The sequence below is a fragment of the Cyclopterus lumpus genome, chromosome 8 (assembly GCF_009769545.1).
Source record: "Cyclopterus lumpus isolate fCycLum1 chromosome 8, fCycLum1.pri, whole genome shotgun sequence".
NCBI classification, from domain to species: domain Eukaryota; kingdom Metazoa; phylum Chordata; class Actinopteri; order Perciformes; family Cyclopteridae; genus Cyclopterus; species Cyclopterus lumpus.
In genome coordinates this window covers 19,357,306-19,384,420 of record NC_046973.1, presented here as the reverse complement: position 1 = coordinate 19,384,420, position 27,115 = coordinate 19,357,306, and the positions used below count along the sequence as shown (strand labels likewise).

The window sequence follows — 27,115 nt, the reverse complement described above, 5'->3', positions numbered from 1 at the left end:
GGTGGGGACAAGTGTGTCTTTCCCAAAACGTTGGTCGTGACTGGTCCCTCTGGACCATATGCAAACCTACGCCCTTGGGTTTAGGCTTGTTATTGGTGATCTGTCTGAGACCTCTCCAGATGCATGAAGTGATGCACCTACAGAGCATCAACAGAGTCTGCAGCTCCCCTCGGCTTTACGGAGCTTCATTGTGCGTTTCAGCTCATTGCTTCGCTGTCTGTCCCACAAACTCTGTTATTATATATAGCTGTTGTTTAGTGAAAAGTCTCTAAAAACCTGCTGTATACCATCCGCTCAGCAGCAGATGGACACATAGTGGAGCCATATATTTCTCTCAGCTGTGGGTGAAGACCATAAAAGTGGAGCTAATGGAGTGATTATTGGGACTTTAATTCACCAGTGGCCAGAAACTCGACTCCACGGTAATGTTGCTCCATAGTTGCTAAACCTGCTGAAGGCATCTTCAACCGCAAAGGTGGTGAAATGTGTTCACAGCTTGCTTTTGCTTCCCCCAAGTGTCCAGAAAGGAAAGTGTGCAGGTCTAAAGAGCTTTAAATATATATATTATTATTTAAATAGAAATTTGAGGGGTTTTAATATTTTACTTTTTTTTTTTTAAAACAGAAATGCTTGGCTTACAATTGTAGCACTTTTTTTTTTTTCCCCACCTCATAAATATATATATTTGTATTATTGTAATGTGTTTGCATGCATACAAATAGTGTTCCACAAAGTTGTAGGATATTCTACACACATATTCAGGTTAATTATCAACACTATTAGCACATACACATCCAGTATAAGTCTTACAAACACAAAGGAAGAGTTCGTCTAAGTTCTTTGTTTCGAGGAAGTTACAGAGTGGCGTTGCATCGGGGGTGGGCGGGGCTAACATGTGCACCGGCTTCTCCGGATGCACATCAGCAGCCAGCCGACACGCAACGGCAGCTTTCTGAAAGGCGGAACCGCAACACGCCGAAAAGTACCACCCCTGGAGTGAGCTAGAGTACCCGGAGAGTAAGTTGAGACCTGGACGTTGATGCGAAGAAGAAGAGGGGAGGGGAGGGGAGGGGGGAAAAGGGAACGGAGCTAACGGGAAGATTGTTGCGGGCGCTCGGCGAGAGACCTCCCCGGGCTGCGGCGCCTGCAGCGGCAGCATCAGGACCACCAGGATGGAGGGGGAGCATCACGGTACGTCTTCAACCCACTCTTTACGCAGACTGTTTGGCATTTCGTGAACCCCCTGTGAGTCGTCCCATGACAGTAGGCTGTGTGTGTGTGTGTGTGTGTGTGTGTGTGTGTGCGCGTGTGCGCGTGTGTGTTTAGCATCGCTGTCTACCGTGCTCGTGCTCTGCTCGATGCTCTGTCTGCTGTCTGCTCGGACTGTCAGACTGCTCTGCACATTTGATGATGGCGTTAAGTCGTAACGGGGCTCCACATGTTGATTAGCTTGAGAAGTATTTTCACAGGAAAGGACCTCGTTGGGTTTTATAAGACGTCTTGATACAGGTGGGCCCAGCAGTGTTTGCTTTAAAATGATAATGCACGATATGTGTGATTTAACTACTAAGCATCACACTGCAGCTTTGACAGCATGAAGGGCACCGCAGACACCCACATGGCTACTCGGTAGAATTAAGTTCCTGGTATGGTAATTAGGATAGAAAAGTGATTTATTTATACCATGCCATCTGGCGCTTTTCGGCTCTTTCAGTGACACAACATGCCTTCCATGTGAAACCCACCATGAAGTCATAAAGCCTTTACAGGAAGTCCAACGTCCTGGCATCATGCACAGGGTGACCACCCCCTGATGATCTCAGGCCAAGATGAGCTCGTGGATTGCTCAGTTTTAGGCGATGATGGAGGCTTCATCTCAATTATTTAGCAGTTTAGTTTTAGAGCTTAATGCATCTCAAAATAGAACCACCAGCAATGGCCTCATTGCAAAACTGATGCTCTTCTCGAAAAAAGAAAGAAAGGGAGGGTTGGTGATCCCCACATCTCTTAATCTCTTAAAATCTAATCTAAATAAAAGATGCATCCTGTACTGATGTTTTTCTTGCCAATCCCTTGTGTGTTGTTTATATTTATATATATATATATATATATATATATATATATATATATATATATATATATATATATATACATCACACAGCGTTCAGTAGTGATTTCTGACATGCAGCATGTTTGCACTGCTCTCAGGAAGAATATTTTTTGAAGTCCACGATTATGCAATCATCTGAGGCCAAAGAGAGACGCTTCAACTGTATTCAAACAACACTCTCACTGTCCCTGACACCTCCATAGTCAAATCAGCGGCTTGTGGATCTGAATGTGTAATTAAAATCATATTGTCTCTTCTTTTACCGCGAGAGAGGATATAAATAATCCATCGGCTGTCAAGACTCGACTCAAACGGACTTTAAAGAATATTTTATTTTGACGCGGCTCTGTTTCCTCCATCTTTTTTAATATTGCAGACTTAAGCATTTGCAGCGTTTGAGTGTAATCGGTGTATTTTTTTTTACAGCTTTGCAGTGTCATATGTAGAGCGTCACCTTCTAAAATATATGACCGGATTACCAGACTGTGTTCTTGCACTCTATTCCTGTGATGTTGTTGGTGCTGCAGCCCTAAACCAGCTGCCTTAGGATTCATTGGGTGCTGCTCTGTTTCAAGACTCGCTTCAAAGGCTTTGAGCTCCACGTTGTCAAAATGACTTTGTTTTATCTTTTTTTTTTTTTTTTTTTTGCATGCTTTTTTTGTGCCATTTTCCTGCACCTGTCAATGCAGCTCAGTTTCCCTTCGCATTATGAAATGTGTGCACACAAAGGAAATGTGTGCCAGTTCACAGGCGCAGCACACTAGCGGCAGGTACGTGTGGTTGCTGTGGTCGTGGGTGTCATCTCGCCTCTCAGTTTGTAATATAGCTGCTTCTACTGGCCTGTAATATGTCGATTTTCTTTCCTCCTACTGTACACTGTCACTCTCTATCCATGGGATGGGACGGGTTTACTCCAGCACTAAGCTCTTCTCTCGTTCAAAGCACACTCTGTGGAAAAACTGCCAGAGGCCACATCTCAGTGGATTAATGCAGACGTATCATATTGCTGTAAGAAAAAAAAAAAGAAGTGTGAAATAAGAGAAGTTTTTTAATCCGTCACCTCGAAGTCAATTCAAATCTGCACTTGTGCTGCAGGTTTTTTTTGCAGTCTTTTTACTTTTGTGTCAGTCTAAAAATAATCATTGTCATGGAAAAAAAAAAAGGGGTTACATCATTATTGCGGCTCTGAGACAACCGAAGAAAACAATGGGCTATCGGATAATGTTACTTGGTGCATTCAAGACATATTTAGCCTCTTAAGCTTTGTTCTGAAGAGTATTTATTTAGCATTTATGCTAGTTCTGCTTCCACCCAGCCAACACCATGTAGGAGTTTCACCAACACAGATCAGCAAGCTCTCTGTAGCTTTTATACCCAAGTGTGGAAACTCTTTCATCACACCGAAGAACTCTGTCTTCCTCCCTGACTGCTGGAAGACAAACACACAAGTGATCAGAAACACAGAGGAGGCCCGAAAGCAGCTGATGATGGTTCTCTGCTTACAATGTTTGAACACGAGTGGTTCAACCTACGTGCATTTCACAGAGGAATTAAATCTGAGGTTGCACGAACCCGCAAGACCTTGTGGGGCAATATCGAGCATAATTAATTGAAATGTATTGTTATTGCTCTGCGTAGTTTGCCTTTCTTTAGGGTACTTACAGTTTGCTATGTGGACTCACGCGTGGCCACTTGACAGTTCAATGTAATACACTGACATTATTCCATTTTACAGCAATAATAATCATTTGAATGTATATAGCGCTTTTCTAGACACTCAAAGACGCTTAAAGCAATGAACTGATGTATATTTTTGACCTTGACATCAGGGAGGACCAGGTATAGGCAAATAAGCACACTCTACTACACCATCACTATCTGTCTGTCTGTCTGTCTGTCTGTTTACTTCTTTATTCTCTGCATGTGCTCAGTGAGGTGTTGACTTCAGACACTTATTCATAGCGGTAACATAGAGCCGAGCCAAATGGGAGGAATATGCGTACACAAAAAAAAAAGAGAAGACAAACATTTGTGCTGACTTCACCATGTGCCGGGCTGCCGTGACGAGGCTGCTCCTCTGGGTGATGTGCAGCTGCAGCATAATCAAATGGCCATGGAGTTCATGCAGGGGTCACTCTGAGGTACAATGAACTGGGAACAATGATTAGCTAGATCAGCGGTGATGTCATTAGCCATGCAGAACGTGTCAGATCGACCGCCTGAGTCGGTGACATGCATGATGACCCCTGACCCCTGACGGCAGAGAGAGCGGACTGGAGGAAACGATGGATGAATGACACAATGAGAGAGGATGGTGTTAAAGAGAGGGAGACTAGTTCAGAGTGGCAGGGGTTCAAGAGTGGAGGTACACATTTCTGCTTTGCTTCACGGGAGGTGTGAAAATCCCAAAAGAAATCAAGTGTGTGTGTGTGTGTGTGTGTGTCTCCAAGACCCCAAACATGTGACCGTGTCGTGTCATTAGGTATGAAGATAAGACTAATCAAAAACAAATGGCGCACAGCGTTTTTTTCCCAGGAGCAAATAATTTCTTCCACCCCGTTGCCAAGCAACCGTGCAATCTTGATTTCACGTGCCAAAAATTATGTGACGAGAAACTAAAAAGCCACGCGGGGCCGAGACGGGACTCGAACAACTGCGCCCGCACAAAGGGAGCGAGGCGCCGCTGAAACTCGCCATCGTTCTGATGCGCACGGAAAGTTTCTCCTCAATTGCTTCTTTAATTGATTCCCTTTTTTTTTTTTTTTTTCTACATTTTCTCTCATGCAAACTGGGGTTGCAGCAACAAAAAACAAGAAGTATTGGAAAACCTGATATCTGTCCTGAGGGTACATTGCAGTAATATACACTTTAGAATATAACCGGACTGTTCCATCTGTGTGCATTTTGTTATGTCTAAGAATATCTGCTTGAATTAGCATGGAAAGTAGGAAGGGAGTGCAAGTGTGGGAGAGAGAGAGAGAGAGAGGGAGAGAGGGAGAGAGCAGAGGAGGATAGAGGATTGAGGGTGGCTGAGACACCAGCAGAAAAGGGGAACTGGGAGAAAGCAGAAGTGATTTCAGCATCCTGGCAAGTCGAGGGGGAAGAGAAGGTAGGTGAGTCTGAGAGATCCGGAGGAGTGGAGGAGTCGTCCAGCTGGGTGGGGGGGGGAGGAGGGATTATGTCAAGCAGAGTGACCGGACCTCGCAGTCGGAGCATCTGCATGGACTGAATAGTCGGGAGCTCTGAGTGACGCTCAGCAGCCACAGCGGGGAGCCCGGGCCTCCGCTACTTCCCATTTTCTCTCTATGCCGAGTCGTTGAGCGTTCACACGACGGAGACACGCCTTCACGCACGGACACATCCACGACCCGCTGAAGACATGGGGTCGGTGAGTGAACTCTGCGTGTCCAGCCTTCAGACGTTCTTGTGTCCAGCTGTGAAGCCGCTCCAGCCACCTCCAGGTAAAAGCACGCCATTTTTGAAGCGGTTGTCTGGTTGCATTACATTGAGCCCTCTGGCTGAAAATTGATCATTTGAAGAAAGTCATTACCATTAGTTGTGAAAGACTTCCCACGCTGTCAATAAAAACGAAAGAACCTGTTGATCGATGTGCTTGTACCACCAGAGATTAAAAAAACAAACAGTTGGACGGACATACAGTGAGCTTCTTGTCGTTAGGAGAGAGACAACGCTACAGTTATTACTTACCGAGCAGCTCTAACGTCCAGCAGGTCACCAAAGGTGACTTATCCACACGTGTAGCAGATCCATATACGTGGTATTGCAGCACTGAAACCTCAGGTGACCACACAGAGCGACAGTCTCCATGAGAATGTCTCTTCTCGTCCTTGTGACTAGTCGCTGGGTCCTTTTTGGTGACGAGGATGGCAGGGTTGTGTTTACTGGGGATCAGCTCTTAAACCTGGATACACAACTCTCAGTCCTTCCCAGTTTAATTACAGACGGGAGGAGAAGTGGAGCTGGCTAAGAAGACCGTGGCCTCATTATTATTTTTTTTATACTCGCCATCTGTTCTCAAATGTATCCTCTCACACTGTTAGCAGGATCTGGATTGTGATGGAGCTAATGTGTGTGTGTGTGTGTGTGTGTGTGTGTGTGTGTGTGTGTGTGTGTGTGTGTGTGTGTGTGTGTGTGTGTGTGTGTGTGTGTGTGTGTGTGTGTGTGTGTGTGTGTGTGTGTGTGTGTGTGTGTGTGTGTGTGTGTGTGTGTGTGTGTCGTCTGTTTGTTTAGGGCTGGTAGTTAAGTCTTGCAACCGCATGACACTCCACTGCAGGGTGCTGCACAGGTTACTGGGAGTGTTTGACACCGTGTTGACGGGACCAAAGCATCTTTGTTGGGTTGTGGTGAATCAGCTGACTCGGTGCGTAGCGAAGGGGAAACGCTGCCGTCTCAGGGATTTCAAAACGCATGAATCAGCAGCACGGACGAGCGTGAAAAGAGGGGACTTTTTTAATGTTATTTAGCAGGGTTTCACTGATATTTGCTAAGCAGATCAAAACTAACTTCTAGTTAGATGTGACACTCTGCAAGTGTCAGTTTTTTTTTTGCTTAGACTGTAATAATTTTTTTTTTTTTTTTTAAACCCTGCTCATGTCGTGACGGCAGCCATTGCATTTTGGACACCTTGTGGTGGGAAGAGATTGGTCAGTGTTCTGTCAGCGTTGGTGTTTCTGTTTTTTAATCGTGAATCATGCGAGTGATTCACGCGTGACTCACCGAATGGCTGTCCAGCTAGTTCGAGTTGTATCGGCAGCATTATTAAATCACTCCTGAAATATAGACAAAGCGCAAACACGGGTGAGAAGTTGATCAACTCACTGAGCTGTTCTCCCTGGCCGCCGGACCTCGTGTACATTTCGTTTCCCGAGTTCTTTATGATTGTTTCAGTCCTCTCAGCCGCTCTCACTTTGCATCTATATGAATTAAGCGCGTGTCCAGCGTGATGTCAGCGCTCCTCCAGACTCTAAATGTCTCTGTGAGTCTTACTTTCACAGTCACTGGGAGTGTGACTCAACGGGCCCAGTTAATCTTCACGGGGAAACAGTTGGGGGACCGATGGCGTATCTGATGGCAATTTAGCCGATTTCACACGAGGGGCCTTCTGCGCTGTGGTGTGCTCACGGGCATTGTCGTGATTTTCTGGACTCTCTGGGGAGCCCAAACGAGCCCGTCGGCTGCAGAGAGAGTCCAGAATATTTGCCAAATCAGCTTGTTGCACAGTGTGACACAGTAGTGGCAGTGAGTGTTGACGCTAACGCGATTATGGGAGTGATTCCCAAGCCGTTTGGCTCGTGAGTGACTCTTTATACGACCTAATATACAATTTGGGCTGCTGGGCCCTTTCGTGAGCTTGATAGTCAATTTATTGTGTCTTAATCTTATGAATATTGCTTATAAACATGATTTTGAAGTTATAACTTGTTTCTCTTGTTGGGTCTCAGACACCACACCCCCTAGCCGTAAAACATGACATTGATTTTCATTGCCCTCTATATCTGCGGCAGGTACTTTAGCTGCTGAATCCCAAATAATTTTCCGGAGCCTAACTGGCATCACTTCAAATACAGGCTGAAGTCAGCGGATTGCCTTTTCAGTACTTGTGAAACTGTGAATACAGAACTGCAATGATAGTGATTACAAATCAAAAAAGAAAAGGGTAACGCCCTGTTTGCACAGCATAGTTTTACCAGGAGACTTCATGATTTACACATTACCACCTCTGTGTCTGACATTATCGCTTGGTTATGATATAAGATGGTTATGATAGCATATGATATAAGCATAATAGTAATTACTATATTTACTATTATGAATGTTATGAAATATTACATGGACCTATTTATGTCTGTATTAGTTTTTCAAAATTTTAAATAAAATTTAAAAAAAATACCTAATTTGAATATCAGAAAGTGCTTTTTTCTACTCGATTATGGGATTAAAACCTCCAACTTTGATGAACGTTGATAAAGTGATGCACACTGATGATATGGCTTAGTGCACATTTACATGAAAAGACTCTCATAATAATGATGATTTATAACATTTCATGTGAGCTGTATTCCTCTGGCGATATACACAGTGCTGCGTGCTTTGGATGCGTAATGAGACGGCCTCTGCCAGCGAGCGGCTTCAAAGAGGCGTGTGTGTGGGTATGAAGACGGAGGCACATGAAATCCACACTGCTCTGTAAGCCAAATAAGATCCCTCTGTTTGCAATGGCATGGATTTGTTCTTGGCTTCTTTTTTTTTTTTTTGTATCTTCACTATCTGGGACGTTTATGACGTGCTGCGACTCGTATTCGTGGACTGTAGACGCGCTGGCATCCAACGCGTCAAGCTCTCATGCCTCGGGGACACAATCCATCTGAACAGAAGGGGTTTTATTTTTTTGCTTTGTTCGTCAGGCTAATGCATTATGAATTACAGATTGAACAATGCTTTGTCAGCCTGTAGTTTTAACCGAGGCCTGTTGGGGTGACATGCTGCGAGTCCAGCCCGAGGAAGAGTGACTTCTGGACAGGCTGTCCTGCCCCAGACAGGAGCTCTCTACATTTCACGCGCTCCATCTAAAACTGATAGAATAAAGCAAATAGAGCTTTATGTTTGGAATTGCAAGGTGTGATTGGCCCCCACAGGGTGTTCTACTCTCGCAGCCACATAAGAAAAGTGACACACGCGAGCTATATATTGTTGCATTTATGACTCATGTCAGTAATTATTCACTCAGTTCTGCACACTCCTCCCACTTGGAAAATTATAGGATTGATTGATCCAACTCCAGCCTGCCGTGCATGTCGTAATCTCAAAGGTAACACAGACATTTTTCAGACTGACTGTTGTTGTGTGTCAAGCAGGTGTGCACGAACTGACCTCCTATTTCTCAATATGTTTATTTTCTGGGAATTAACTTGACTATATGTTATGATATGAGGTAAATATGAGTCATTTGTGTGCGTAATTGTGTCATATTGTCTGGTTGTTAACGAGGATTTATCATTTATGCATACTTTTTGCGATGCGTGTGTCTAGATTTAGTTACATTAAGTTTCCTTCTTGCCTTTTTTCTTTTTCTGCAGTTTGAATTGTAATTACAGCAGATGATCAGCAGGGGTCACTCTTGGCATCCCTCCTGATAAGATGGTTAAAGACTTATTTTTTTTTTTTCTTCCATCTATTTCAGGCTATTTAAACACATAGATGTACTATTGTAACTTCAGGAGCTGTCACTGTATCCTTATAGCCATATGGATAATAATAAAGCCTTGTGGTCTCGTTGTACAGTTACAGTTAGTCATGATTGATGAGCGTTAATTGCGTTTCTCCAGGCACACACAGCTGCAACCCGTCACAAATCCTAACCCTTACCCAATTAAGATTTCCCATTACAGGGAATCCTAATGTCTTCTCTGCCTTGAGAAAGTAACCCGAATGATGGACACATTTTTAATAGAAGTTATAAACCGGGGGGGGGGGGGGGGGGGGGGGGGGGGCTGGAGTTTGAAAGACATGGAGGTTCACTAAACATGGGGAATCTAACAGAGACATCTAGTGTTTTTTTTGGAGCTTGGCTCACAGGACTAAAAAAAAAAGGACTAAAAGTTAGGATATCTCGGCCTCTGCTGCACACATTGTGACCATTAATTTCACCCAAGTCCCCCAACTTTAAGAAAGAGACATTAAGCAACAAAGAAACTCAAAATGGCACAAAAAAAAGGGGTGCCTAACAACCACAAAGAGGCACAACACAACATCAAGAAGAGACACATGCCTCATAATGCGCTCATGATCCATGCCCTGACGGAACAATCGTACAGATTAGGGCAAAAATAATAGTATCACCTGCCAGTATTATCAAATCATCAGAAAGGTGCTGACTGCATATCTTGTAACCTTTTGATGTGTTACTATAACCTTAACTTGTTGTTCACTTGAATAAAGGAGAACACATTGTCCTTTTTTGAGGAATTCCTCCATCTCATTACATCTAATAATCAGCTATCAGGCGTCACCGTCTCGTACGATACGGCTTCAACTTGACCTCTCAACTCTCAGTCCTAGACGTCTTTGTGTGAACCAGGAAGCTGCCGACATCAATGTGTTGATATCAACTGATGATCTTTTCATTTAAAAGGTCAAACGGCTCTCTGGTTTCACTTGTTCTGAGTTCTTTAGCGAAGATTTATAGCAGTGCCCGGGGGGGGGGGGGGGGGGGATGGATGAACTGTTAACAATGAACTGAAACTTTGTGTGAACGGGGGTTCACTTCACACAGACCGCATTGTCAGTCGTTAAGTTTGGGCAGCACAACTGAGGCATTCATGAGCCACAGCTTGAAGCCCCTCGGATGAAGTGGCCGTGCAGACTCGGGCCTTTCAAGGCATGCGTTTGTGCTTTTATGCTTTTTTTTTTAGGTGTCTTGTGTTTTTGCCAGTTGCCAATATGGTCTTCAGAAAAGTGGTGAATCCTGCAGCACTTGTTCTTTTGATTCCTGCGTTGGTTGTAGCGAGACATCCAGCCACATTTTTGTTCTTCTTCTAGTGCATCAGTGGAGAGGTGGAAAGAAAAACAGAGAGGCGGCGTTATCCCCGGGCCTCTTTTATTGTCTGAGAGCGCAGCATTCCTCCTGGCTCTCCAGTGTTCATCAACAGGCAGGGACAGGCTTGGCCCTTTCCCATCTGACAGCAGCACAATCCAGCAGGTGTTGTACACACACAGCAGGCTGATTTATTCACTTTTAACAAGGAGGTGGACAGCTGGGCAGCTCTGCTGTGTGCCCTTACAGTTTCCCCTCAAATATGCAGTCAAGAAATGTCTCCGTAGAACAGCCATCAGATGCACCGTTTGTTCACGCCAAGCACAGCGTGTGAACACACTGTGTGTTGATGAGAGTAATACATCCAAAGGGGGACGAGGCTTTTATATTTCGGAGCAGAGGCTGGGAACTAAAAACCTTAAATCAAACATTAGAACATGCTCAGTCACACCGGGATGACCGGTTTCACCATTAATGACACATCCGCAAATATGAACAGTGTATTTTGGGGCCCAAGAGAGTTGTTGCGTTGATGTCAGAATCATCTGGAAAAATACTGTGCTTTTTAAAATTTCCAATAGGTGTTTTGGAAGAGTTTGTTGTGTCTTCGCCACAGCGAGCTGCTGTTGCTATTTTCTCAAGGATATAGTTTGTATTTGTGAGTCTGCTCTCGGCGGATGTGGTGAATCAAACGCAAGATCAGCAGCAGTGAACCGCGGTGCCTGTGTCTGTCAATCACAAGCTCTCTCTCTCTCCCTGCCCCCATTCACCCTGTCTCAACTCTGCGCGTGCGTGTTCATGTGTGCGTGTGTGTGTGTGTGTGAGAGAGAGATGCCAAAGGCAACAGGGTGCGTAAGCAAGCGGCAGACAGCGCGTCATCTGGCTCATTTGCTGCACCTTTTTTTTTTTTTTTTTTTTTTCTTTTACGAGCAACATTTCAGCAGATTTAGGAGACTGTTACCGGAAAGGGAGCAGCCCTTCCTTTTTAATAAATAAGAGCCTAAAGTTATGATCATATTCAGGCAAACATTAAATGAACTTTACTTGCTGCATTTGACGAGGAGGCACATGTGTTTGCTTCAACTTGAATCCATTTTAGTATTTTATTTGAAGCCTTATTTTAATAGATAGTTTGCGTAATACACAAAAGGTAAAGTTGTTGAGCATAACACAACAACCAGCGCAACTCTCCTCCAATGTAACGCTGACATAATGTATTTTTTTTTAAATCTATCTTTCTCTAAAAATAAATAAAAATAAAACACATTCTTGAGATTCAAGTAAAGCGTTAAATTAGGTGAGTTTTTTTTTTTTTTTATTGTGAAAAGGCTTCACCGGAAGCTCGTTGATTTTAATTCAGCCCCGTCTTGACGGAGGGTTGGTTGGTTAAAGTCCTCCGTCTCTTCTCACCACTCCGCCGAGGACCGAGCCGCCGTGCAACTCCCGACGAAACCAGACCGGAGAGTGTTCGTTAACTCGGCTTACAACGTCCAGAAGAGCGTCGGGTTAAAGTTTTTCGACGCTCCTGAAAATCAATTGAAACTTTTTTATTATTGTATTTATTTTTTACTCGGGAGTCTACCAGGCGGAGACAAGCATGGTGTTAAAATCGGAAGACGGCGTCGGTAAGTGAAAACAGTCCCAAAAATTAATATTTTTTTTTATTTGTTTTGTTCCTTCTTCGTGTGACTGTCGTTTTTTAAATGTCGTCCTACTTTCATGAGCAGTATCGAGGGTTGAATGTGTGGAAGTAAATCCCAGGAGTGAGCACTGGGTGCTGCTGGCTCGCCTTGGCCTTGTTTACACTGTTTACACATTTGTAGCATTTACTGACTCAACTTTGTGCATATTTTATCAGCCCCCCTGTGGTGTTCTAAAAATACTTTTACACGGCGTGCCCTGCCATGGAAAACACACATGAAGTAGCCCACAACACACACACACACACACACACACACACACACACACACACACACACACACACACACACACACACACACACACACACACACACACACACACACACAGTGCATTATAGAGTTTCAGTCTGCAATAGTAGATTAAACAAAAACAGATTTAAATGCATTTAAAAAAAGAAAAGGCCAGTTTAATTGTTGTTCCGTAGTTAAATAAATATCAATGTGGATTTCAAGGTCTGAACCACATGTGTTCACACTTGATGCTGAACACAATTTACCATCTTTTGCCTGAGAAGCTCCTCAGTGACTGCTGAGCAACAGGTGTGAGAGCAGACCCCCCCCCCACCCCCACCCCCCCAACGTCAAGAACCTGCCCTTCATGTGAAGTTGTGTTCATTCCTGCCTTCTGAATATGCCATCCGAGTTTTTTTTTAAATCACCCTAATATCCCCACATAGAAGCTGCACTGTTGTTTTTAATTGGAGAAAAGGATGGTTGTAATTCCTTTTTACATGCGGTCACTGTTTTTATATTGGTACCACGGAGGGTTTTTGCTCCACAGAAATATAGAAACGGAGTGTGCAGCCTTTTCGAAGTCAAGACTTTTAAACCTGTTGTTGAGGGCGCTTTCATCTCTCTGGCTCGGGTCAGCCTGCCAGCATTTAATTAGCAGCCCCTCGGTCGCTATTAATCAGGTTAGAGGACAGTGGACGTCTGACTGACTGATCCTGCTATGTGCTGGTGCTCTTTTGTCCCCCTGATGGAGAGTGAGAACTTGCACACTCTTCGGGCCTCGGTGAATCCCGGCCGGCACACACACAGCTGCATTGTGTCGACGGGGAGCAGTCGATTCTCCTCCAGTCCATTTGTCTCTGCCACTTATGTCTGTGAAGTTTAAGTAGTCGTCACTAATGGTTCCCTAATGAGAGCTCTAATGGGCCCTCCAGAACAATGTGCCCTGCCTGGCATTAAGGCTTGATGATCGTCATCCTCTCCCCATAATCATATTTTCGGACCCATCTTTCCTCTCAGGCTGGTGATCGTTCTGCACACTAACGGCTGTAATGCAATAGGACAAACGTTTGTGTGTTTACTGTGTGCGCCTGTCAGCGAGGTGTTGCTGTGAGTCTGGTTTGGTAGCTCGGCAACACGTTGCAGGCTGCATTGCTGAAATGTTTTAGGGCGAGAATTAATGCCAGTCAATAAAGGAGGCAGAGACGCGATGGCTTACAGTATTTGAACCACTGCAACCTGAGTAACCTTTTGTTATAGTTAAAAGTTACTCTGGCAGGTTGAAATAATCACTTAAGATTACAAGATGTCAAAAACAACGATACTAATTGCACCTACAGGTTGCTAAAGCCAGACACTTTTCCTAAGAAGGCATTTAGTTTCATTAGCAGGCAAAACAATAATAATTTCATAATAAAGAAAACCCGGAAGGAAGAGTGTTATCAGAAAATGTATATTTTAGTTGATGCAACATTTTAAAAGACCGTTGAATTATGATTCAAGATCAAAGCTGTATTTGTATTTGACATCAAACTAAATGAGATTTGATTTCTGAGCCACAATCATGCAGAGTTATCCAAATACAAAAACAATTGATTGATTGGCAGATTTCATTTAGTTATTGTTCAAGGCATTAATTTAAGAAAAAACACCAATAATTTTCTTATTCAAGCTTCTCAAATATGATCCTTTTGCGGTTCTTCTCTCTTTTATGATAATATAATAATAATATCTTTTGAAACTTACCGCCTGCTACCTGACTAGCTCATAATATCACTACGTTTAACACAGTTCTTTGCATGGGGGCTGTGTTTGCTTTCATAAGCTTGTTGCACGCAGGCCTGTGAGAAGCCACAAATGGATCAACTCTTCCTGAACTTTAACTTTGGGTCGCATTAAAGAGTGTGGCGCGTTTTTCTGCTGCCTTTATTTTTTTCTGTCTTGCACAGTTTAGCCTGCAGTTAATTTTTCTCCCAGCATTTATTTGAGTGACTTGCTGGATTCTTGGCAGCAGGCAAAGGCACGCCTGGAGTCATTTTCTTCATGCAGGACAAAACTCTGTGATCGGTCCTGTTGATAAGGCCCAGAAATTCAAAATGGCGCCCGATAGGAACTTCACATAGAGAGCTGGGGCTGATTTGCTTACTAAAAGCTCTGGTGCAGGTCAGGGTCTGGTTGTGCTTGCATCATCTGCGCGGCATGTTGTGATTTAGAGTTTAAGGATTACAACTACGAAGACGGAAGAATGGCTATTTTATTACACTTCCCACAGGGTGGGGGGGTTTGGCTACAGCTTTCTCTCCTCTGAACCATGAGAACAGCTCGCAAACAGGAAGTCGAGAGTTTGGCAACATGCTTCACAGGAAATGACATCCCACGGGGGGTGGGTGTGGGTGTGGGTGTGGGTGTGTGGGTGTGTGTGTGTGTTTTCACTTCTCTGCCTTCAACCCAGAGACCGAAATAAAGAGAAAAACCAGACTGGTGGCTCTTCCAGCTTTTCCCATCGTGTGTGTGTATTTTAGTGGCGAGAGAGGATGTTGATATTAGGATAGCCCCGATAAGAATGGAGGACAAAGGCATGCATTGTGGGTAAAAATAGCACTTCCGCTTTTGAGGAAAAACATTGAGAAGCCTCCACATTGGCCTATTAAAACAATTAACGTTGATGAACTCCAATAAAACAGACTGGAGATTATTTAAGTAAGCTGGTCTCTTGTGTTCATAGGGATGGATCGTGTGTGTGTGTGTGTGCAGCTGCAGGATGTTTATGCTGTGAAGCCGTCTGTATGTTTTCTTTACAATGAAGCTGTGTGTACGGCTCACAGGCCTCGCTATACGCTCATTCTCTGGTCCCAGCATTCCTAAACCCAGCACTCGCTGGGAACTGTTTATGGGATGTTGATGTTCTCTCAGGGAAGCAAAAAAGCCGTTTGAATCCCATGACTCAGTCGTGTGGCATACACCTGACCTGGCTCAGGTAAATGACGCACTACCCGGTTGTTTTTGTGGGAGACTGGGCTCCAAAATATGGGATGAGTTTAACTGTGTAGCGCAGTGGTTAAAAAAATATAAATCAACAGGGTCACAAGATGAGATAATATATCTGTTTATTTTAATTGTAGAATGTTCTTTTATAATACGGCTTGAGGACTCGCATTTATTTTCTCCAATAAGCAGCTTAAGAAGAAGAAGAAAGCCTTTTTTTTTTGGTTGTACTGCTCACAACTCCCGTTCATGCTGAACATATTTTAAAATATAAATATATTTAATAATATATATGGTCAGTAGCATATGTACCTGGTTGATCTGGTCAGTAGCATATGTACCTGGTTGATCTGGTCAGTAGCATATGTACCTACCTCATCTGGTCAGTAGCATATGTACCTGGTTAATCTGGTCAGTAGCATATGTACCTGGTTCATCTGGTCAGTAGCATATGTACCTGGTTCATCTGGTCAGTAGCATATGTACCTGGTTGATCTGACCAGTAGCATATGTACCTGGTTCATCTGGCCAGTAGCATATGTACCTGGTTCATCTGGTCAGTAGCATATGTACCTGGTTAATCTGGTCAGTAGCATATGTACCTGGTTCATCTGGTCAGTAGCATATGTACCTACCTCATCTGGTCAGTAGCATATGTACCTGGTTAATCTGGTCAGTAGCATATGTACCTGGTTCATCTGGTCAGTAGCATATGTACCTGGTTCATCTGGTCAGTAGCATATGTACCTGGTTGATCTGACCAGTAGCATATGTACCTGGTTCATCTGGCCAGTAGAATATGTACCTAATATTTTGATAATGTGACCCCTTTTTATGACAAACGGCAGACGTTTATGTTTTCTCTGTTGGGCCTCTGGAGCTCATGATATACCGTATTATCCTCTGAAACACTGCTCGTTTGCGCAGGGTGTTAAATCCTGTAATAAGTGCTGCAGTGATGAGTCCTAAAACCTGGTAAAGAGTCGGCGTGTCGGCACCTCCTGTTCCCTCCATTGAAAGTTGATTTTTGAAGCTTTTACCCGAAGGACTGTGGCTAAATGAGACTACAAAACGGCATCCACGAATGACCACTGGGTGGAGCCTCCATGTTAATGGCAGTGGCACCAACATTGTAAGGGTGAGGAGGGAGGGAAGGAGGGAGGCAGTGAGTAAGGCTCCTTCCCCAAATGGTTTGTCAGAGTGCCGGCAGCATGCTGGGAGCTGATAGCTGAGCTGTAAACCCGGCAGTATCTCTCTCTCCCTGACTGGAGGAGCAGGCTCCTCTGCCTCTTGTCATGTGGACGTCCGGCTCGCCTGCGTTAAGCCACAGCAGCTGACAGAAGAACGGACTGCTGGGTCTTTTTATTTTTTATATAATAAAGAAGGGGAGCTCTTTGGAAGGATACACAATTGACACTTTGGAGGATTTCTCAAACAGGTTAGCACTTTAGTTCGCTGACGTGCATGTGTTTTAAAAAAAATAAATGTGTTAAATTGATCTTGCTGTTGTCTTCCACGTGTTTCTGTAGCTTGTCATCTGTGGTACTCTGCTGTCATGCGGGGGCTTTGTCCACCCCCCAGGCAACACTTTGACTGTATTGAAGATTAAATCAGCGAGGATGGGTATAATGCTACCCAGATGCCAACAAAAGTAAAAAAAATAATTATTTTAAGTGCTAGTGGTCTGACTGTCCTCTCTTTCTGCAGCCTGGTGTGTTGTGTTGTGGTTAAGGCTGGTGAACGGACTAATTGAGTATGACTGGACAGTGTGGTGCTGTCAGGGAGAGGGGGGGTCAGGTGTGTCTGTATGAATTGGTTTAAAGGCATATATATATATATGTATGTTTGACTCTTCATGATTGTATTAAAACACACTTTATGACCAAGGCTGCAGAAGTCGGACTGCAATTGTACTTTTTATTATGGAACTCGGTGGCAGAAAAGGAAGCTGGCATGACCAACAAGTACAAGCCAAGGATGCTGAAGCCACCAGTCCCCCTGCATGGGCCTAGTTGAGGAATGTCCCGAGAGGCCAACTGCAGACACAAAGGGAAAGCTGTGATCGTCCCACTGCTCGTCCCACTGTCTCTGTGTTCTCCTGCCATTTGCCGTCCCACGCCTGCCTGGCCAAACACAAGGCTCCTTCTCCTGTTCCCCCTCGCCTCCCTGTCCCCCTTCACCTCCTCCTACCGCCTCTGGGCCAGGTCCGGTTGGACACTTCGTTGTGATCTGGTGGGCCATCTCAAGCCAGTATTGGGTTCTGGTTTTTGTGTTTGGCAGCACAGCATCTGAAGGTGAGAGGTGAACAAGTTCTATCGGGCCTTTGCCCACATTGTAGACTGGCATTCCTTCACAGCCCCCATGCTCCACTTTGTTATACAAGCTGTCTGGTTCAGAAGATGAAGGTGTGTGTGCGTGTGTGTGTGTGTGTGTGTGTGCGTGCGTGCTTTCAAATATATATGAGGGAGAGTCCCCTTGGGGTTTACTTTAGTAATGAGATTCAGTCTCGGATCAGAGATCAGCGGATGAGACGTTTTAAACCACCCTTTGTTGTTCAAACTGCAGGGAAAGATCAAAAAAGCTTCAAGCCCTTTTTTAAAAGACCTTAGTTCATGTTGGTTTTTGCCCGTACCAGCTCACATAATCGATTGTTTGTATGTGTCTTGCGCTGAATGCATTAAACTTAATCATGAAGTGCGTCTTGTTACAGCTGGTGCGTTCATTGGTTTAGGCTAGTGGTCGATTTGATTGGGGCCTACAGGGACCTTGAGAGTGGAGAGCGCAGTTTTAAAGGGAACTATCCATGTAACTATGGACACGAGCTGTACGGCAGCAACATCACCCTCAAGGAACAGGAGAGAACCTGCTAGAACCTGGAAGAGAGGCGAGTACAAGGGAGAAGATCGGGGCCGAGATGATATAGAATGAGGAGTCGGGGTAATCGGGCCCAATGTTAAGTGTGAGGAACCAATGGATGCGTTTTCTTTCTCAAAGATATAAAGGAGGGAACAAAAGCTGTGGACAGAACGGATGAAGGGCCATGCGAAGGGAGACATTTCTGCTATCGGTGTCATTCATCTGCCTCGATCGGTCCGTGCACTTCATCAAAATGTAAATTATGTACAGGCTCACAGACACGTGGCTGCAGAAATGGATGTGCATCTCTATGCATATTCCCTCGAATCATAGGCACTGACATAACATATGCATTGATGTCTCCATCTGGTCCAGTAGAGATAATAGATGGTGTCATTTCCCCATTCTGATCCGTGTGGAGCATCAAGTTCAACTAAAATGTGTATCTTGGGACCCTTTCCAGTGGTGGTGTCAGTGGACGCCAAGGTGAGGAGCTTATTTGGGTAATAAATAAAAAAAAGTATTTTTGAGCTGAGAGGAGCTTCGTAAATTGGGTCACATCTGCAGGGAGATGGGGGGGGGGGGGGGCTGAGAGATCCTAAGCACTCAAGAATTCTAATTTCCTTATTTTCCAAGGAGAGTTCTTCAGTGATCTGGGTACAAATGAGACGTCTGTCTCTTCTAGGAGGGCAATCAGGATGTGTATTAGTGGGCTCTGCCGCTGTGGGAGAGGGAGCTATAATTGGTGTCACCTCCCCAGTGCTCTCTGCTGACCCAGCCCTCACTCAAAACCACTTCACCCATTAGGGAACTCTGCAAAAATAAATAAAAAAACTCCTAAAAGCAAAAGATAAGGACATGCATTGTCAAAAATGTTTGGCTCGAATAAAGCATCGTAGTGAGTTAATAACGTTAAATGCACAACTGTTTTGTAAGAAGTTCTAGTTGGGATAAGGACGTGCCGATCCAAGAGTGATGAGGGTTCTACTCAAAGGGAACGTATTGAGTGTAGTAATGAGGTCCAGGGCAAGGCCGTCCAAAGATCAGGTTACACCGTCCCAGAGCTGGAGACGGGCACGTGTGTGAGTAACTGCTCGCCACTTGCAAATCAAATCACTTTGCACCACTTTGGTGTTAACAAGTTATTAAATTCAGTAAAAGACTTGATGTATTACAAAAAAAAGCTACTGTGGAAGAGATTATTTCAGAATAATTGTCTTGCCACTATAATGTAAATGCCCTGCCTTGCTTCCCAAACCTTACTTTGGTTAATAATCTCTATAATTGTTTTTGCCAGAACGTAAATAGTTTCAGTCTGAATACCACAATCTGAACAGTTCCAGTCAGATGGTTGAAAGATGAAAACCAAAAGCAAGTTGCTGACACGCCGCTATGCACGATGGGAATCACACTGTCGGCCCGTGTGTGGGGGGGGCGTCAAGCATGTGTGCGTCTGTACGTGCACGGCTGCGCACGTCACCTGCACGCCTCCGTTGTGCATGTGATTCCCCTGAATAACCTGCTTCCCGGGCAGCGTGAGTCCCTGAAGGAGTGAAGATGTGGGCAGCAGGGTCCCCCCCCCCCAGATGACGAGTGGTACATGTTGTGCACGCCGAGGTGAAAAAAACACCACATTTCCCCTCATATTATTTGCTCCTCATACTCGATGATATTATGAGTCTTTTTATAAGGATGATTGACTTTCGCCACAGAATCAGATTCTCTCATTCTTGACCTTATTTGCTCTGTTCGTCTCGTGTCTGCCATTTCCCGTCTGTTTCCTGATGACCGCCTCTTTTCATTGGCCTTACCGGTGCCAGAAGTTTTAACGAATGACAGCCAAGCGTCGCCCAGACGGAAGGGAAACAAGCTCGTTACTTTTTTGGCTCGTGTGTTCCCTGACGTGGTCTTAATTTATTTTGGGTGGAGTCGGGAAGGCAGTGGAGTGTGTACCTGGCTGGCTTCTCGAGTAAATTCGATCTTGTGGGTGACGACAGATGACGTGTGGGTGGCAAGTTAGAAATGCCCTGTAATCCCAGGACATGGGTGTCATCATCTGCCCTGCCGATGGCCTAAAATACTTATTCCCTAAGCTCCTTGTTTGTGCTCTTGAAGGATGCAAGGGAACATATGATTTACATTCTCAAATGATAACGTTCCTTTGCTAAATTTCTCCATAATTATGGTTCTTTTCTGCAGCTCTTCTCCCCTGTCAGTCCTTCACTTTGTGGTCCTCCTTTTTAAAACTGAAAGGCTGTGGTTCTGTTGGTTCCGGCTGTCTTGTTTTGTGTGGCGTGGCCGAACCTGACATCATATTTCCAGAAAGAGAGGAATAAAGTTCCTGCTTTCAGCCTCCCTGTTGCTCTGGGTTTACTCGCCCAGTCAATCGGGAGACTGGGGGGGGGGGGGGGTCATTAAATGCTAGAAGAACACATCTTCTCAAACCTTCACGTCCTGCCCCAACGTGAGCCGCTATCGAGGGGAACCGTCTGACCAAAAACGAAGGTCGAACAACTATTTATTTTGGCGTCCGCTTCCCTCGTAAGTGAGAACAGTTGTATAGACCTAACCATAGTTTCCATGGATACCCTGAACATTTAGGGGATGGACACGGCCGGTTCGTCACGGTAACTGTAGGCTGAAAGGTCGACGTCGAGTGGACTGCTGCGCTCCCCCAGCTGTCTGAAAACAGGTCGGAAGACAACGTAATTAATCGTTTGCAGAGGTCCACAGAGTTAACCCTGGTCTCCACCCCTTTAACCTTTGAACCGTGCTGCTGAGGTCACAGGAGGCGGCTTGTGCTTTGGCCACTGGGGGAATCGGAGAACGAGTCGGGTGGTTTTCCTACATAACCGCTGGGACTTGAGCAGCTCATGACACTGTCGGGGTTCTTGTGATACTGCGACACTGTTTCAGTGCAAGCGACACTTTGCAGACTGGTCAAACGGTTGGATTCTCACACCTCAGGGGTGCACAGGCTCTCACTTTACAATGCACCGTTCACTAAAAGATAATAGTTTTTGCACATTGGATCATGTATTTCTTTCAGCCAATGCGAACGCATTTTTGTAAACTTCCCTCTAGTCATTTTAGAAAAGCATAGAAACTTGTATTTGAACTGTATCCGGTCAAATATTTTGACTCTAGCGAGCACACTTTGCCTTCTTTTTAAAGGATAATTACAAGTGATGCCGATGCAAGAATGTTTTCAAATGGAGACTGATTTTGAAATGAGATCCAGAAAGAGTGAAGGGAAAATGCTTCCCATGGGCATTCCATCCCTGTCTGATATCAAGGGGAATTATAATGTTATTTCTGTGCACTGAGATACCCTGAGGGACACGCCTCAAGGGATGGATATGCATAGAGAAGGATTAAGGTGCATTATATTTCCCTTCATTCCCTTCATCCTCTCTTTTTCTCTACCCAGTGCCGGACGACCTCACCCCAGAGGAGAAGCAGGAGCTGGAGAATATCCGCCGGCGCAAGCAGGAGCTGATGGAGGACATTCAGGTAATACTGGAATGGGATATGGGGCTGTTTGTACAGATGTTATGATGCAGAGGATTGGTAAAAAAAAAAAATGAATTACTTCATGCGCTGACTTCTCAAGCTCATTTACTTACTTTTGTAGTTTTCCTGATCTTTTGGAAATATAGTTTGACTTGTTGCAATAAAAAAAAAAAAAAAAAAAAAAAAAAACTAGTTGATTTTACCCAACTGCAACACATTTCAGTTACTCTGACTGGCTTAAAAGCTTTTGTTTTTATTTATGTATGTACATGTGTGTGTGTGTGTATATGTGTATATATATACACATATATATATATATATATATATATATATATATATATATATATATATGTGTATATATACACATATATATATGTGTGTGTGTGTATATGTGTATATATATACATACATACACACATATATATATATATATATATATATATATATATATATATATATACACACACACACATACACACATATATATATGTGTATGTATATATGTGTGTATATACATATATATATATATATATATATATATATATATATATACACACACATACATATATATACACATACATATATATATATATGTGTGTGTGTGTATGTATATATATATATATATATATATATATATATATATATATATACACACACACACATACACACATATATATATGTGTATGTATATATGTGTGTATATACATATATATATATATATATATATATATATATATACACACACATACATATATATACACATACATATATATATATATGTGTGTGTGTGTATGTATATATATATATATATATATATATATATATATATATATATATATATATATATATATATATATATATATATATACATACATGTGTGTGTGTATATATATATGTGTGTGTGTGTGTATAAATAAATACCTCCTCCTTGTATAAATAAATACCTCCTCCTTGTACAAATGTCTCTTTTATAAGAAGTCCTTCAAATATTTCACCCCGAGTGGAATGTGAGTTATTTCCTGCCAAAAGCTCACTTCCTTAGCAAGCCTGTTAACCGTTGAGCCGTTTTAAAATAGGATGAAGCTCTTTATGAGGAACGTGCTCATGCAGCCAGCTGAATACCCTTCATGTTCTCGCTGATGTCCAAAGAGAGCCGGGGATTCAAATCGGCTTGGCCCCACATTTCCCTAAAGTGGTTTGTTTTAATTCCTGCCCACGGCCCGTGGTGATTCTTTTGGCCGTTTTTCTGGACCAAAGAGCTGATTACTGAAGCGAGCTGCCCAGGTCGGTTCTGTCACTCAATAACCAGCTCCGTCAGCAAATGACACACAGGGGGGGGGGGTGACACAACTGCCATGACTCAGGCAGAAAGTTGGCTTCCAGATGTCCCAGTGGGCAACTTTAACTTGACAGACGGACATTAGAGGCGTGATCTGACACTCTTTTTATGAGCCTGACAAACCATCGCTGCCCCTCCTCCCTCCTCCCCCGTCTTTGGCCACCACTGCTGCCCCGGTCCTTTCCTCTCCTCCGGGGTTTTCTGCTCACGGACCCCCTCTGCTCCTACACCCTCCTCTGCTGGTCCCCCTCCCCCCACCACCACCACCACCGCTGCCGCCCACTCCCCTGTATGAACACAGCCTTTTGTTTGCGGAGGCAAGCATGTGAGGAATGTGTTGTGTTTTGCGCAGGCCTTGAAAACACAGATGTTCCCTTTGTGGTTTGGCCTAAAGTGAATTGGTGTTGCGCCCGAGAAATTATAAACTACGACTGCAGCTGGACGTGGATGGAGAGGCTTGACGATTGTAGCCTTTTACGTAAAGGGCTGTAGCCTCACATGATCAATAATGAGCTCTGTCTGTATACAGGGCTTCTTTTATGTTATTGCTCCACGCTTTCATCAAGCTGACGTCACCCTCTCCATCCTCTACCCGCCGTAATGCCCTTACGGCGCCAGTCTGGCACCAGTCGGTCCTGGCTTGATCAACTAAATCTGCCTCTTAAGGCCATTAATCACTAAAACGCTGCACAAAATATAATCCACTTTTACGCTTTCTTACTCCTATTTGTATTGAGGTTACCCGTGAATGTTCTCTGCCTGATCGAATTCAGGACGAGAGGATTGTTTCGGAGAACATGCATACACGGAAACGCATGCGTTGATGTGAGATGGAGGCAGCTGCGGTCTGTTGTTGGTGAAAAGGGAACCGAGGAGAGCTGGATGTGAAGCTCATCGGAAGTGACTCTCTTTTGTTGTTACTGGATGTGATTAAAAGGGCCACCTGGCTCTCAGACAAATACAGGTGACTCAGAGACGATGACCTCTCCCTCGGCACTCTTCTTTAGAGCAATGCAAATACTGTTGCGTGTTGGTTTTGTCGGTCACGCTCGCCCCACGCCTCCTCGCGTCGGCAATCGGAAAGGCAGACGACGAGTTCATTCTCTTGACATTTTTAGGACTAACATTCGTGTCTCCTCTGCAGCGGCTGAAGGATGAGATAGCAGAAGTGACGAGTGAGATCGAGAACTTGGGATCCACTGAGGAGAGGTAAGAAAAAGGGATCGGACTCCCCCACCCCAATACCCCCAAAGACAACACATTTCCATCTCTGTTTTGCCTAAATTGGCTTGTTGTTTGCCTTCTATTAACTTAGCAAATTAAACTCTCAATTATTGATATTTGATGGGCAGGTCGGGCCATCCCCTCTCACCAAATTAGCTCTGCTTTTAAGGCAGTTTAAATGTTTCATCAGGCACACCCCCATGATGGGAGGCCTCATTGAATAATGCAGTGGGCGTACGGGCAGAGGAAGACAATGGATGGACCCGGGGGAGGGAGGGCTGATGTTTGTTCTACTTAAGGGGATGGGGATCCCATCAGCTCCCAAATAATCTTTCTTGGATCTAAAAGCCTTTTTAAGAGTTGCAGCACCTTCTTATGATCGAAGCTTCCTTCGATCCATTTCTTAAATAAAGTATATGAAGATTGTGCTGCTGCTGTAGACCTTTTGGCAGACGAGAGCCAGAGGAATGTTGCTGCGAGTGAATCAGTGGGAAGATGGAGGTGTAACCATAGTGACGGCGGACTCTTTAAGTGCGCTTTGACCCCTGAATAACTCGAGGCCTGAGAAATGAATAGCGGAAAAGTAATTTGCAGCCCATTTTGTTCACGTACAACCGTTGTTTTCACTTCGGAACGACAATCTCCAACCTTTTTTTTATTTTTCAGAAAGAATATGCAGAGAAATAAACAGGTGGCCATGGGGCGTAAGAAATTTAACATGGACCCCAAAAAGGTACGCGGAAGGAATTGTTGTGATTTTCTTCAGAAACGTAATTTGTCCCACATGTTCTCCGAAGCAGGAAGTAACCTGGCGGCCCCCTCCGTCTCTTTCTCAGGGGATCCTGTTCCTGATTGAGAACGACTTGCTGAAGAATACCAGCGATGACATTTCTCAATTCCTCTACAAGGGCGAGGGCCTCAACAAAACGGCCATCGGAGATTACCTCGGAGAGAGGTCAGGATGAAGACTTTCCCTCTATCTGACCGTCACGACTCGCCAGCGCCCATCCACGTTGTTGATAAAATGCTTTGACTAGCGAGTGCATATTTTCCGTATTGCTGTTTCCTCTTAGTCACGCACACACCCATCCTTTTGGATTATTGGTCCCACATTTTTTACCATTCACTCAAGACGATGGCTGCTACTCAATAGTCTCCACCTGTCTTTGATTATCTCACTCATTTATCAGTTTGGGGATCAAGAGTCTCACTACGTGCTTTAGGGCAATTCGAGATTTGACCCGAGAGCTGAGGCCGTCCTCGGTAGAGCGAACGCACAATACAGGAAATGGTGTTTGTCCTGATGTACAATAGGGACTACAGGGCAGGGTGTGGTCTCTTGAGGTCAAACCGGGGAAATGGAGTTCAGGCTGTCGATGGATGCTCTTCGTTTCATTGTTATCTAGCACCTCCAAGTGTTCTTTTGATTCTGTAAGGTGGGGCCGGAACGGCGCGAGAGCCTTGAGACACGATTGGTCACTCGTTCCACCGGGAACGCTCGCGACTGGATATGACTCATGTCAGCGAGAGCCCCTTAGAGCCTTCGCATGAGCCCACAGGGGCGGATCATTTACTCTGAAGGGCATGAAGGTCGGGAATGATGTCATAATTGAGATTGGATGATAAACATTGGGTTTGATGGGAGTATGAAGCGTATCACAGACCTCCTGAAGGCCATGTGAGTCGGATCACATCACAGTCCTCAGCACACAGAGCTACTATAGAAGCAAGGTTTAGTCTTGGCTCTCCTCAGCATCCACCAAATAACTTCTTAAAATCCACTTTGAAAGATTTCCTTGTAGGTAATGATCTTGTGCGTTGCTAAATTGGTGTAGTACTCGTTTTAAAATGCCCAAAATTCCCTAATCCTATCTTCACATTATGAGGATTTGCTGCTTTTCTTTGTCTTAAATGATCGGCAATTGAAAATCTTTGGGTTTTGAGCTAAACTTGAAATACATTTTGGGCTTGTGATGGACATTATTGACAATTCTTTTTTTTTTTTTTTTTTACATTTTATATAAAGAAAATGATCTGAAAATAACTTTAAAAAATGTTTACTAATAAGACATTTGCCATGTTTTGTCTCCTGTAGAGATGACTTCAACATTGAAGTCCTTCATGCCTTTGTGGAGCTTCACGAGTTCACAGACCTCAACCTGGTTCAGGCCCTAAGGTAAGACGGCATCTCCCAGGAGCTTGCACCTTCAGGTCTGCTACACACACTAGATCCTCGTAGCTTGTAGACCTTCCTTTTCTTCACATACATCATGTGTTGCAGTCAATATCTTAAGTCTCCTAAAGATGCGGCTGTCTTTCAAGAGAACATATTCAGCCTTTTACACTGAGCTCTGTCCCCTGACAGACAGTTCCTGTGGAGCTTTCGGCTACCGGGCGAAGCTCAGAAGATCGACCGCATGATGGAGGCCTTCGCTCAGCGCTACTGCCAGTGCAACCCTGGCGTTTTCCAGTCCACAGGTAACGCCGTCACTCCGTACTTTCAGTGTTTCAGGCTTCCAGTGTTGTCAACGAAAAGCCCCCAAAAAAGCTGTGAATGTGTGCACATTGAAACGAAGGACAAAATGACCTTTATTATTATTATT

At 44.2% G+C, this 27,115-nt stretch overlaps 1 protein-coding gene across 3 annotated transcripts in view; it reads left to right on the top strand.

Moving 5' to 3' along the window:
- Nucleotides 1-930: 930 nt before the first annotated feature.
- The window catches only part of cyth1a (cytohesin 1a), a 33,949-nt gene continuing 7,764 nt past the window's right edge, over nucleotides 931-27,115 (top strand). Inside the window, exons 1-7 of one of the 3 annotated variants that reach the window (XM_034538559.1) lie at nucleotides 931-1,191; nucleotides 21,867-21,949; nucleotides 24,433-24,497; nucleotides 25,179-25,245; nucleotides 25,349-25,467; nucleotides 26,608-26,688; nucleotides 26,878-26,990. In XM_034538559.1, coding sequence (XP_034394450.1) covers nucleotides 1,173-1,191; nucleotides 21,867-21,949; nucleotides 24,433-24,497; nucleotides 25,179-25,245; nucleotides 25,349-25,467; nucleotides 26,608-26,688; nucleotides 26,878-26,990 — 547 coding nt within the window. In that variant the 5' untranslated portion in view covers nucleotides 931-1,172. Of the gene's footprint in view, nucleotides 1,192-5,373; nucleotides 5,572-12,017; nucleotides 12,290-21,866; nucleotides 21,950-24,432; nucleotides 24,498-25,178; nucleotides 25,246-25,348; nucleotides 25,468-26,607; nucleotides 26,689-26,877; nucleotides 26,991-27,115 lie in introns of those variants that run through there. The other 2 variants (XM_034538560.1, XM_034538558.1) reach the window with 2 other exon arrangements.